Source organism: Aspergillus piperis, assembly GCF_003184755.1.
Source record: "Aspergillus piperis CBS 112811 unplaced genomic scaffold BO85scaffold_11, whole genome shotgun sequence".
In the NCBI taxonomy this organism is placed as follows: Eukaryota; Fungi; Ascomycota; class Eurotiomycetes; order Eurotiales; family Aspergillaceae; genus Aspergillus; species Aspergillus piperis.
In genome coordinates this window covers 825,319-837,515 of record NW_020291601.1, presented here as the reverse complement: position 1 = coordinate 837,515, position 12,197 = coordinate 825,319, and the positions used below count along the sequence as shown (strand labels likewise).

At 48.5% G+C, this 12,197-nt stretch overlaps 4 protein-coding genes across 4 annotated transcripts; 2 read left to right on the top strand and 2 right to left on the bottom strand.

Moving 5' to 3' along the window:
- The first annotated feature begins 160 nt into the window (after positions 1 to 160).
- On the top strand, positions 161 to 1,598 carry skpA (SCF ubiquitin ligase subunit skpA). Its single transcript, XM_025660339.1, has 6 exons — positions 161 to 338; positions 465 to 582; positions 673 to 758; positions 822 to 989; positions 1,059 to 1,228; positions 1,302 to 1,598. Exons 2-6 carry the CDS (start codon positions 507 to 509, stop codon positions 1,306 to 1,308), a joined length of 507 nt encoding a protein of 168 aa, XP_025514805.1. The 5' UTR covers positions 161 to 338; positions 465 to 506; the 3' UTR covers positions 1,309 to 1,598.
- A 466-nt stretch (positions 1,599 to 2,064) lies between these two features.
- Positions 2,065 to 3,060, bottom strand: BO85DRAFT_450274 (60S ribosomal protein eL39). Its single transcript, XM_025660338.1, has 3 exons — positions 3,022 to 3,060; positions 2,762 to 2,862; positions 2,065 to 2,430 (listed from the first exon to the last, which is right to left on the bottom strand). Exons 1-3 carry the CDS (start codon positions 3,025 to 3,027, stop codon positions 2,382 to 2,384), a joined length of 156 nt encoding a protein of 51 aa, XP_025514804.1. The 5' UTR covers positions 3,028 to 3,060; the 3' UTR covers positions 2,065 to 2,381.
- Positions 3,061 to 6,405: 3,345 nt separating this feature from the next.
- Positions 6,406 to 11,231, top strand: mdr1 (ABC multidrug transporter Mdr1). The gene is made up of 3 exons (XM_025658549.1): positions 6,406 to 7,182; positions 7,245 to 10,555; positions 10,611 to 11,231. Exons 1-3 carry the CDS (start codon positions 6,787 to 6,789, stop codon positions 10,966 to 10,968), a joined length of 4,065 nt encoding a protein of 1,354 aa, XP_025514803.1. The 5' UTR covers positions 6,406 to 6,786; the 3' UTR covers positions 10,969 to 11,231.
- A 268-nt stretch (positions 11,232 to 11,499) lies between these two features.
- Positions 11,500 to 11,966, bottom strand: BO85DRAFT_489051 (SWI5/SAE3 family protein; the record flags this gene model as incomplete). Its single annotated transcript, XM_025663576.1, has 3 exons — positions 11,500 to 11,659; positions 11,741 to 11,826; positions 11,883 to 11,966. 3 exons carry the CDS (start codon positions 11,964 to 11,966, stop codon positions 11,500 to 11,502), a joined length of 330 nt encoding a protein of 109 aa, XP_025514802.1.
- Positions 11,967 to 12,197: the final 231 nt, after the last annotated feature.

Here is a 12,197-nt window from a genome sequence, read left to right as displayed (position 1 = left end):
AAGAAAGACCATCCATTCAGGCAGCACCAGGCCACAACCGCCCGGGTGGAGTCAGCAGCAGCGAATGACGGAGGAGATTGCCGGACCCTCGTCAGCCTCAACGCCGGGCCATTCATCGCTCTTCGCTTTCATCGGTCTCGGAACTCTCCCAAGCAACCTCCTTCCCTTTCAACCCCCAGATTTGAAACTTTGTATCTCTTTCTCATCCACATCACTTTCCCACCGCTGGTTGGGATATTTATATTCCTCTATATCTCTGCTTGTTCACCCATTCCCCTTGTTCACAACTAACTCACTCGAACTCATTCACATTCCGCTGTCACGGCTAGATTTGCAAAGTAAGCAAACGTCTTCCCCCACCCAGGTACCCCTCATATCTTTAACGTCGTCGCTGGCCTTTGTGACCCAACAACAACAACAACACAACTCACTCCAGTGCTGAGAGCTGACATCTTCACCCAAAGAACTCGAATCTTCTAGACACTTCCTAATACACCTCAACAAAAATGGCCGACACACCTGCTCCTTACTCCGGTCCCATGTTGACCTTCATCAGTGGCGACGGCGTGCACATTGAGTGTGGTAAGTGCACGCGGTTGTTCGAGCTCGGCAGACGCGCTTGGAGTCTGTGTTACGATTAAAGCAGATATGCTAACATTTGTGAAAATACAGAACGTGATGTTGCCGAGCGCTCCCTCCTCATCAAGAACATGCTGGAAGATCTGGGTGACGCCAACGAGGAGATTCCGATCCCTAATGTGAGTTGACTGTGAAAGTAAAAGAACCATTGGTGGCCATAGCTAACCACAACCGAAACATAGGTCAACGAAGCTGTTCTGAAGAAGGTCATCGAATGGTGCAGACACCACAAGAACGACCCCCCTAGCACTGGCGAGGAGGATGACTCCCGCCGCAAGACCACCGACATCGACGAGTGGGATCAGAAGTTTACCCAGGTTGACCAGGAGATGTTGTTCGAGATCATTCTGGTACGTGTTACGAACTACTCTCTAGTATCTAGGAAAGCCTACCTGCTAACTTGGCGCTCAACCCGACAGGCCGCAAACTACCTCGACATTAAAGGTCTTCTGGATGTCGGATGCAAGACTGTCGCAAACATGATCAAGGGCAAGTCTCCGGAAGAGATCCGCAAGACCTTCAACATCCAGAACGACTTCACCCCCGAGGAGGAGGATCAGATCCGCCGTGAGAACGAGTGGGCCGAGGAGTAAGTCTTTTACAGAAACCCAACACCCGCTATTTTACCATCTGAGCATATGCTAACATTATACTCGCCATAGCCGCTAAATCTGCGTTAATCCATGACATCAGTATGCTGACTCCGACGGCTTGTTGATTGCAAGCAAGCCGAGGAAGATGAGCTATCATGATGTTTTAATTCGGGTCTCGTTGGGTCTCAGGTTGCAGTTCATGGAGTTACTAGTCTTTTACTTTTTCACTCAGTTCTCTCAACGCCAGCGGTTTGCTTTCTCAATCTCTCTTTTCCCTTTGGCCCTTGCCATTCGTTCGTTATGAGCAGGGGATAGATGTAGCTCTAAAGTAGTACATGGTTAAATAATGCTGTTAACGCCATTGCGCATATTGTTGCCATAATGTAACCTTGTTCCACATGCAGGGCAAGTAGAAACTGTAATTATCTTCTCCCACTAGTAATAGCTCTGATAGTTGTACTAGTCGTTCATATCCAGTAGGCAAGACTGGTCACTACTACTGTAATGTCTATAGACATACAGCCTACAAGGGGAGGATCTAGACCCCGAATCCACGCAACGCGGAAAGACTACAACAACACAAACCATATCAAATACAGACATAGGAAAAAGATCTTCGTTCAAAACTGCTCATTAACCCATCATGAATTTTCGATTTTTTGTCGTTCCTTTCAGCTCGTGTACACACATCTTGCAGAAGCACCACTGCACCACCACAAGACCAGTTGAAAAAACCCCTCCATCAAAAGAGAAGAAAAAAGCAAAAAGTAAGCATTATCCCTCCCTCCCCGCTTATCACTCTTCCTTCTCCTCGCGCTTAATTAACTTGTCGTGTATTTAGAGCGGGAGAAAGAGCAAAGGAAAACAATAGAGATTTTGAGAATCAAACGGGCATCTCAAAAAGCGGGTTTTGATTTCAGGCAACATAATCTATAATGATGCAAGTGGATTTTTTGTTTCTTTTATTTTTTTGTATCATCGCGAGCAGTAGCGGCACACAAGAGTTGTTGTTGTCATTGTTGGCAGCGGTATCACAGCAACTGAACGAAACATTTTCCCCCGGGAAAGTAGCAGCAGGTGGACAGAGACATTTCTCGGGGCGGAATCGAAAAAGTCGGTTGGTGTGGAAGGTTCCTCCAAAGGACGAATTTAGACTCCGAGACGGGACTTGCGCCAGTGCCTACGCTTGGCGTTGTATCTGGGTTGGGAAGAGATATGTTAGTATTCGGTGTTTTTTTTTGGTTCATGGTAGGATTGTGTGTGTGAGGATGTAGAATGTGGGATGTGCTGTGTCCTTTGATGTTGTTCCCAGCGGTCGACTAGTTGATTTGGGGGTTTTGGTGTGTGATGGCGAATCATCTGGTGCTGCATCTTGTATATTCCTTCTCTTTGTTTATTCGTTCGCTGAAATCACTCCATTTTCCTTCTCATGCTCTTTGTATTTCTTCGCTGGGACTCATCGAGGACTTCGCGGGGTGTGTTGTATGGGTTGCGTGCAAATTGGGAACAGGTGACGGTTTCTTATTTACCTGATGGTGTTACCGGTCCTGAGACGAATCCACTGGGGGATAGGACGGTTCTGTCTCTGAGCTTTGGCAAGCTTCTGCTTGGTGCGGAAACTCTTGTGGCTCTATATTGAAAGAAGAGAGTTGATCGTTAGCCTGCTGTTCAACTTCATCATCCCGACCACTTTTCCTTATTCCGTGTAGCCGTATTCATATTTTTTTTTATTTTCCAGCACAAAATGGAGTGGTTCACGGTCGTTCGAATAACAGGGAGGGCTGCTAACCGGCATCTTGAAGACTTGTCGCGACGGCGAGCTGAGTGTATGGACTGGCGATGATGAGGTTGTCGACCGTCTGTCAAGCCGTTCAGTAGTGGTAGTTTTTTTGTGCGGGCAGGGCTTAGCGTTTCGCTTCCGTGAGGTCATGTGATTTCTGCCTAAGGCGGAAGGTACCCCATCATTTTGGATTCTTGGTGGTTCCAGTCGGGGAAATTCGATTTGAACGGGGATAAGATGTTTGTACTTTGCTTCTGATTCAAAAATATGATAAATCTAATGTGCTATGCTGAGCTGGCAAGTTCGCAACCTCTATAGTATTTGAGCAATACTTATCGTGGTATTGTCCCTGAGTGACTGAAACCCCAAACGGGAAGTTACAAGTCACGTGCTATATCGCCCAGTGGCTACAACATATTAAAAGCTTCAGTAAAGATCATTCTTGTGGCATCCCAAAGAATGATATTAGGTGGTTGCCGGTTGAGACGTGCTTTGGGAAATCACAAATACTCATGAGGGCAATGGCGCGTGTGTTTGCCGCTCGAGTAACAATGCAACACCCCCGCCAATTGGACAGTCAAGTAGACATGAAGAGCACAAAACCAGCGGTTCATAGTCTTCAGGCTACCGGAGATGCGTCTCTGCACAGCTACACCTTCTGTACGGAGTACCCATATGATAATAATACATTATTGCATTGCAGACAGGCCGCTTGGATGACAGCGCGGGACCATGGGAGTCCATTACATTGATGAGGTGTGGAAGTTGCGTCACGAGCTCAGTTCACGAGCCTGGACCATACTGTAGAAAACAAGATTTGACAACTGGGAGTGTCATTGATGGATCGGATGTCATACCGATATTCTCCGGTTATATCAAGCCACAAACTTTGTAGATGGGAGCCTATGCCTGAGCGATTCGACGCATCATAGACAACGGTTGTCTTATTAATGAAGGCGCCTTGTTTGCTTGCTTACATCGGCATCGGCCGCCCATCCTCCCGTCGACCAGTCAATTAATTGAGCTTATCAACATTATATACGAATGCATGGGATTCGTTCGGAGAGCCCATGTTCCGGCCTAGCGTAGACGGTATCTACCGCACACTATAGCGTACATGGCCCTTTATTTGAACTTGGCGGGGGTTAGCAAGTCCCGAGCCGCTTCAGGGATCCAAAAGGCTCGGAATGTTCAATGTACAGCTGAGCAGTTGCTGGGGTAGCTAGGTGTCAGGGCGTTACCACAAAGTAACTTTCTCTATTCGGGCCAGAACGAGCCTGTCAGGTTATTGATCAGATAGCAAACAGAGATAAGTAGGTGCTATATTACCTAGTTTGACCGATATTGGGAATCCAACGTGATGTTCTAAATTACACTGTGGATTTAACATTCCAAACGATAAACCACAAGCGGTGAAAAAACAACTGATAACTCCGTACAGAGTACAGCTGCAGGATTCAATAAAATCATGTCGGGGACCTAAACAGGTCAATTCTCGTAAGCCGAACACGAAGCTAGACATAGTGGGAGATGAGTCAAAAGTAGACGTGGTAGCGAAGATACTATCAGCATGTAGCAGTGGATATGTCCATGGTAACGGGCTATTCAAGGATTACAGATGGACCAATGGAAGCAGGCACAAAGGATCAGGGCCGGTTAGTTTGTGGTATCGATATGCCTAATCTGGCATCGACTGCGATCGGTAAGAAGTATCTAGCGGGCGGCGGTGCTCGGAGACCCCGACTTGCCGACTTCTGTGCAGAACACAACAAAGATCCTTTCAACAACCTTTGTCTCAGGCACACACGAGCCAAACGAATACTGCTAATTAGGCTGCCATTTCAATGACATATACCCAAACTCGCAATCCTTTGCCCACATGGCCCTTTGTTCGGTGGAACCTGAAACATCACTCAAATGGACAACATCGCAGGATGATGAAGAATACGTATCTAGTCGATGCCTGCTGTTGGCGAAAGTAAACAAAGGCATCTGGTGCGGCATGTTTTGATGTAGATCACATATTCATTGGAGTGTTGGAATGCACCAGGAAAAGGTACCCGCCCCTGAATTCCTTATTTCAAGTGTCCATCCATTTTCAATGTGGATGGAGTAAAGTTCAAAAAATTGGGGCCTCTCAAGTCTCAGATTCCACTAGCTTAACTGTCGAAGCATGAATGGTAGCCCCAGCCTGCGTAGTTGTAACTCAATGTTGCTACCTACAATGCTACCAGCCTACCATCATGAATGTATCTAACTCGTGCCCTAGCAAGTATGGATAGCCATACAAGGGACGGAGTAGACTACTTTGCCTTCACTTCGGTACCCAGAAAAGCCCATGCGGGTCTTCGGTAAAATTAAGGCTAGTCTTCTCCGTACTCCCAGTTCGATTTTTTTTGCGTCCAGGCGGAGTTGTGTCGGACCCCCGCCAATTACTACTACTAGTAGTAAGTAGACTAGACGGGAGCCCTTCAGCCATACACAGCTGGCGTCGTATTCGTAATACGATTGGTAGGGCTCTTGTCTCTTCCTTTAGCAGGGAAGATTGAGGAGGTTACGCGCTGTGGTTCTAGAACCAGATCCGAAGCATCATCACCATCATCCATTGAAGGTTCAATTTTGGAGTGTGACTGTTGTGACTCATAAGTTTCGCACCTAAATAACTGAATCAATTATTATAACTCCCGGTTTACGAAGGTACTTGCTATCCTGGGAGAATCGGTAGCCCATGCAATGAGGTAACGATTATTGTTGGTGTTCTTGAGAATTCGAGCGAGGGCCGGTTCATAGAGTGCTGATCGTAGGTAAGATCTTCGTAGTTTATGTACGAGATAGTATGAATGGGTGGACTTATCGTTTGTTATTATTGACCTGCAGTGTAACAGAGTACTGCAAATTGTACCCATTAGACGTCTGATAAGCTTCCTTCTGCAGAGACTTTGTGAGATTATTGTTGAGTATTGCAGCAGTCTTTCGTGAATCGCGACAACCAAACAACGACTTACTATCATCTAGTTACCAGAAGGAGATATTATTGAATAGGTCAATAGATACTGTAAATAGTAAATACCACCGTCTACCGCATCTGGACAAGCATCCGCATAAAATGTCGGGAATATCAGCAGGTGGAGGTCCGGTGACTAGTGGGGAAGATGCATAAAATGGCCCTCGGGAAGTCGGGGCTCCGACCGAGCAAATGGAACTAAACGCGACGGCCACTAAAAAAGTAATCCACCATTCAATCAAGCAAAAGAAGATTGGAAGGCAAAGATGGGGACTTGTCGCTGACGCAGATACCTTTTTTGTCTCTAGTTAAGTTGAAAGGCCAGCTTGGGTTCCAGAATCAAGTCTGATGCCTATTCTTCTTTAATTATGATTAATATTAGAGCCTCCTCCCCTTTTTTCCCACATTTTTAATTCCCATCTTGCCCTGGGTCCCTTTCAATCCAGTCTGACTTGCCCTCCACCACAAAGTTGTAGTTGATCATTCCATCCCTATCTGCCACGCGTGTGGAGGAATATCTCACAACAGGGCACCAGCCATCCTATCTCTCTTCTAACACCCCTCCCCCTCCCTGCTCCCTTCCCTGCGCGTACTTCCTCTCCCTCGCGTCTGTTATTTTGGGGGGAATCGGCCAGCTCCTGCTTCAAGCAACTTCAACTTTCCCCATCAGCTGTCCCACCTCATGGAGTAGAGCGATCTCTTGTCATCGTCTTTCACCCTCCTCCATATATACCAGAGAGTGGGGCTTTCGTTTCGACACCTCGAACGGAATGTCTCACCCAGAGAATGAGCACGTCTCGGCGGAGACATCCCCGAACGACGTTGAATTGACAGCCATGGACGGAGCAAGACCGTCCTCAGCAGAGCAGCGCAAGTCAAGCGGCCAGTCGTCAATCACCAGTACGACAATGGTTCCTGCAGGAGAAAAAGGCCCAGCGTCTCAGCCATCTACTGGCAACCAGCTAGCCCGAGCAGATGATTCGGATGCGCTGTATGCGCATCTTCCCGAGCACGAGAAACAGATCTTGAAGATGCAGTTGGACGCGGATGATGTGAATGTCTCCTTCTTTGGTCTGTTTCGCTATGCTTCCCGAATGGATCTTGCGATTATGTTCGTGAGCGCAATTTGTGCCATTGTCGCAGGCGCTGCGCTGCCTCTTTTTACAGTGAGTGCCTATCTATGACGCCAGTGATTAGCAATTGGGCTTATGGACTAACTTCGACCTAGATCCTCTTCGGTTCCCTGGCCTCAGCTTTCCGAGGCATAGCCTTGTATGAAATCTCGTACCACGACTTCTACCACCAGTTAACGAAAAATGTTCTCTATTTTGTTTATCTCGGCATTGCAGAGTTCGTCACCGTATACATCTCCACTGTCGGCTTCATCTACACTGGTGAACATGTCACCCAAAAGATTCGCGAACACTACCTTGAGTCGATCTTGAGACAAAACATGGGTTACTTCGATAAGCTGGGTGCCGGTGAAGTGACTACGCGCATTACGGCCGACACGAACCTCATCCAAGACGGTGTCTCGGAAAAGGTTGGACTGACATTGACCGCCATCGCCACGTTTGTCACTGCCTTTATTGTCGCTTATATCAAATATTGGAAGCTGGCCCTGATTTGCACTTCGACCATTGTGGCGTTGGTTCTGCTTATGGGAGGTGGATCTCGGTTCATTGTCAAGAACAGCAAGCAGGCTCTGCAGAGCGCCGGTGCCGGTGGTACTGTAGCGGAGGAAGTTATCAGCTCCATCCGCAATGCAACTGCTTTCGGAACTCAGGACAAGCTCGCAAAGCAATATGAAACTCACTTGGCCGAGGCTGAGAAGTGGGGCATTAAGACCCAAGTAACCCTTGGTTTCATGATTGGTGGCATGTTCGGTATTATGTTCTCCAACTATGGCCTTGGCTTCTGGATGGGTTCCCGCTTCCTCACAGACGGTGAGGTCAATGTTGGCCAGGTCCTGACTGTGTTGATGGCTATCCTGATCGGTTCGTTCAGTTTGGGTAACGTCAGCCCTAACGCTCAGGCATTCACCAACGCTGTCGCCGCCGCTGTCAAGATCTACGGTACAATTGACCGCCCCTCGCCCCTGGATCCTTATTCCGAAGAAGGTGAGAAGCTTGAGCATTTTGAGGGCAACATTGAGTTCCGTGACATCAAGCACATCTACCCTTCGCGACCAGAAGTCACTGTCATGGATGGTGTTTCTCTTAGCATGCCTGCCGGAAAGACGACTGCCTTGGTGGGCCCGTCCGGCTCTGGAAAGAGTACTGTTGTCGGACTCGTTGAGCGCTTCTATTTCCCCGTAGGGGGCTCTGTTCTGTTGGACGGCCATGATATCTCGACTCTCAACCTTCGTTGGTTGCGTCAGCAAATTTCGCTGGTCAGCCAAGAACCTGTTCTCTTCGGCACTACGATCTATCACAACATCCGTTATGGTCTCATTGGAACCAAATTCGAGCAAGAATCCGAGGAAAAGATCCGAGAGCTGATCGAGAATGCGGCTAGAATGGCCAATGCGCATGATTTCATCACGGCACTTCCCGAAGGATATGAGACCAACGTTGGTCAGCGCGGCTTTTTGCTTTCTGGTGGACAGAAGCAGCGTATCGCCATCGCGCGTGCTATCGTGAGCGATCCCAAGATTCTTCTCCTCGATGAAGCCACATCTGCGCTGGATACGAAATCCGAGGGCGTCGTACAAGCAGCACTGGACCGAGCTGCTGAAGGTCGAACCACTATCGTGATTGCCCACCGCCTGTCTACTATCAAGACGGCGCACAACATCGTTGTCATGGTTAATGGCAAGATTGTAGAGCAAGGAAACCACAACGAGCTTGTCAGCCGTAAGGGTACCTACCACAGTCTTGTTGAGGCCCAGCGTATCAACGAGGAAAAGGACGCGGAAGCCCTGGCTGCCGACGAGGATGTGGATGAGGAAGATTTCTCCAAACAGGAAATTGCGCGCATCAAGTCTGCCAGCAGTGGATCTGGCTCTCTCGATGATGAGGATGAGAAGTCCTTCGCCGGGAATGGACTGAACCGCAGTGGAACGCACAAGTCCATCTCCAGCGCCATTCTTTCTAAGCGGGAGCCCGAGGTGGCTCGGAAGTACTCCCTTTGGACGTTGGTCAAATTCATCGCCTCTTTCAATCGCCCTGAGCTTAAGTATATGCTGATTGGCTTGGTCTTCGCCGTCCTTTCCGGTGGTGGCCAGCCGACTCAGGCTGTGCTCTACGCCAAAGCTATCAGTACACTTTCGTTGCCTACTAGCGAGGCCGCCAAAATCCGTCACGATGGGGCTTTTTGGGCTCTGATGTTCTTCGTTGTCGGAATTGCTCAGTTTATCAATCTTTCCATCAATGGTGCCGCATTTGCCGTCTGCTCAGAGCGACTGATTCGCCGCGCCCGTAGCATGGCCTTCAGGTCGATTCTTCGCCAGGATATAACCTTCTTTGACCGAGAGGAAAATAGCACTGGTGCGCTCACATCATTCCTTTCGACGGAGACTAAGCATCTTTCTGGTGTCAGTGGCGCGACCTTGGGAACTATTCTCATGACCAGCACTACTCTCGGCGCAGCTATGATCATTTCTTTATCTATCGGATGGAAACTGGCTCTGGTTTGTATCTCTGTGGTCCCTGTCCTTCTGGGTTGTGGTTTCTACCGTTTCTACATGCTTGCAAGATTCCAACAACGATCCAAGACTGCCTATGAGGGTTCTGCAAGCTATGCTTGCGAAGCGACATCTGCTATTCGCACTGTCGCCTCCCTCACTCGGGAGCAGGATGTCTGGGCAATGTACCATTCTCAGCTGGAGGACCAGGGCCGGAAGAGTTTGATATCCGTGCTGAAGTCTTCTATCCTCTATGCATGCTCGCAAGCTCTTGTTTTCTTCTGTGTTGCACTCGGCTTCTGGTATGGAGGTACTCTCCTCGGCCATCACGAGTACTCAGTCTTTCGCTTCTTTGTCTGCTTCTCCGAAATCCTGTTCGGCGCCCAGTCCGCTGGTACTGTCTTCTCCTTCTCTCCTGACATGGGCAAGGCGAAGAACGCTGCAGCTGAGTTCCGGAGACTGTTTGACCGGAAGCCAGAGATTGACACATGGTCCGAAGAGGGCGAGCAGCTCGAATCTGTGGAAGGTGAGATTGAGTTCAAGAATGTGCACTTCCGGTACCCTACCCGGGCCGAGCAGCCTGTCCTGCGAGGCCTGAACCTGACCGTCAAGCCTGGACAATACATTGCCCTCGTCGGGCCCAGTGGATGTGGCAAGAGTACGACAATTGCGCTCCTCGAGCGCTTCTACGATGCCATTTCTGGCAAGGTTCTTATTGATGGAAAGGATATCACTCAGATCAATGTGAACTCATACCGCAGTTTCTTGTCGCTCGTCAGCCAGGAACCCACTCTGTACCAAGGCACCATCAAGGAGAACATTTTGTTGGGAGTCCGCGGTGAAGATGTGACGGAGGAGCAACTGGTGAAGGCTTGCAAGGATGCCAATATTTATGACTTTATCATGTCCCTGCCGTAAGTTCACCCCTTTGTTGTTCGGAAAGGATTTTGCAACTAACAACAATTTCAGTGAGGGTTTCAATACTGTTGTCGGTAGCAAAGGAGGCATGCTGTCCGGAGGTCAGAAGCAGCGTGTGGCGATCGCACGTGCCTTGATCCGGGATCCCCGAGTGCTTCTTCTGGATGAAGCCACCTCTGCTCTCGATTCCGAGTCCGAGAAGGTTGTCCAAGCTGCATTGGATGCTGCGGCTAAGGGCAGAACCACGATCGCCGTCGCACACCGTCTGAGTACGATCCAGAAGGCCGATATCATCTATGTTTTCGACCAGGGGAAGATTGTCGAAAGCGGAACCCACCAAGAGTTGATCCGGATCAAAGGCCGTTATTACGAGCTGGTTAATTTGCAGAGCCTGGACGGTGGCCACTAATATTTATTGCATCCTGTTTAGATCTCTACTGTCTGTTTGCTTTGCTTATACCCCCCCTTTATACTTGCGATTATCTCTCATCTCTATTTATTCTGTAATGTGTTATGATCTCTTCTCAAAAGCCATGTCTGGTGTTGGCTCTGGTGGTCACTCAGTTATTTTTGTTACTTCTTAAGCTGCATTCATCGGCTTGGAGTGGGCGGGCATTCTGCTTGCTTAGAATGGAAAATCTCACGACTGTACTTTAGTTTTGAGGGCCACTCTCATTTCTGTCATCAGCTAGAGTATATAAAAGTAGTAGCATTGCATGACAGCCTCAAGTTGTTTTGACCACATATTCAGATGGCTCCTGATGCTACTGATGTAGCAGTCTGTATGCATAAGAAGATTACCCCTCGCCATTCATAATCGCCGAACCACAAACCCATGATCAAACCTGTTTACCCGTTGCTGAACTCCGCAAGAAGCGACAACTAGTACCCTGGACGCCTGCATCAATCGCTAACCCCATCAACCAAAACCATAATGACTTCAGTCCCGATCATCCAACCCATACTCCCTCTGCACGTCCACCTGCCGTACACCACGAGCATCGGCAATCAAACCCATCAAACCCTGGGCGATATCTTTGATTTCATTGTACTCATGGAGAAGACGAATGTGTCGTTTAACCGTCGTGGATGGGTCATTTCTAGACTTTGGTGTCAATAAGTGAGAATGATACCATGTATGTGTTATGAAATTACGGATGTGAATGGATGGGTTTGCATACTTCAATTTGGCCTTGGTCTGCTCTATCTGCGATTCTGTTTCTGTGATTTGGGAGTGTAGACTTGCGATGGATGCGCGGAGGGTGGACTAGGCTTTTTCATTAGTTGGATGTTGCTACTTGTGGGGAGAGGAGATATAGTCACCAGCTTCTTGTCTTTTTGGGTCTGGATTTGCTCGTCACTGGCTGGGGTTGTAGTGGAGGATGTGGCTTGCTGGGGTGGTGGCATGATGGTATGCGCATGCATAAGTTGAAACCGGGCTGTTATGTTAGAGGGAATAACCAATGTAACAGGATAGCCTTGGCAATGATTCATAGAGCTAGCTGCCTTGACTGCCAGGTGTGTGGGGAGAGAATAGCGTACTTTTTTTGTAGATATAAGTAGAGTGAGTACGTAGGCCTGGATGGGGCCCGTCTCTTCTATGCCGTCCGATCTGCAGTTTCACAGATAATTCGAATC

Excerpts from the sequence above, each read along its gene's own strand:
- skpA (XM_025660339.1), top strand. The coding sequence starts at position 507 with ATGGCCGACACACCTGCTCCTTACTCCGGTCCCATGTTGACCTTCATC. Across the intron at positions 583-672 it reads CGGCGTGCACATTGAGTGTG|AACGTGATGTTGCCGAGCGC; the intron begins GTAAGTGCACGC and ends GTGAAAATACAG. Across the intron at positions 759-821 it reads AGGAGATTCCGATCCCTAAT|GTCAACGAAGCTGTTCTGAA; the intron begins GTGAGTTGACTG and ends ACCGAAACATAG.
- BO85DRAFT_450274 (XM_025660338.1), bottom strand. Across the intron at positions 2,431-2,761 it reads AGGACCGGTAACACCATCAG|ATACAACGCCAAGCGTAGGC; the intron begins GTAAATAAGAAA and ends TTCCCAACCCAG.
- mdr1 (XM_025658549.1), top strand. The coding sequence starts at position 6,787 with ATGTCTCACCCAGAGAATGAGCACGTCTCGGCGGAGACATCCCCGAAC. Across the intron at positions 7,183-7,244 it reads CTGCGCTGCCTCTTTTTACA|ATCCTCTTCGGTTCCCTGGC; the intron begins GTGAGTGCCTAT and ends ACTTCGACCTAG. Across the intron at positions 10,556-10,610 it reads GACTTTATCATGTCCCTGCC|TGAGGGTTTCAATACTGTTG; the intron begins GTAAGTTCACCC and ends CAACAATTTCAG.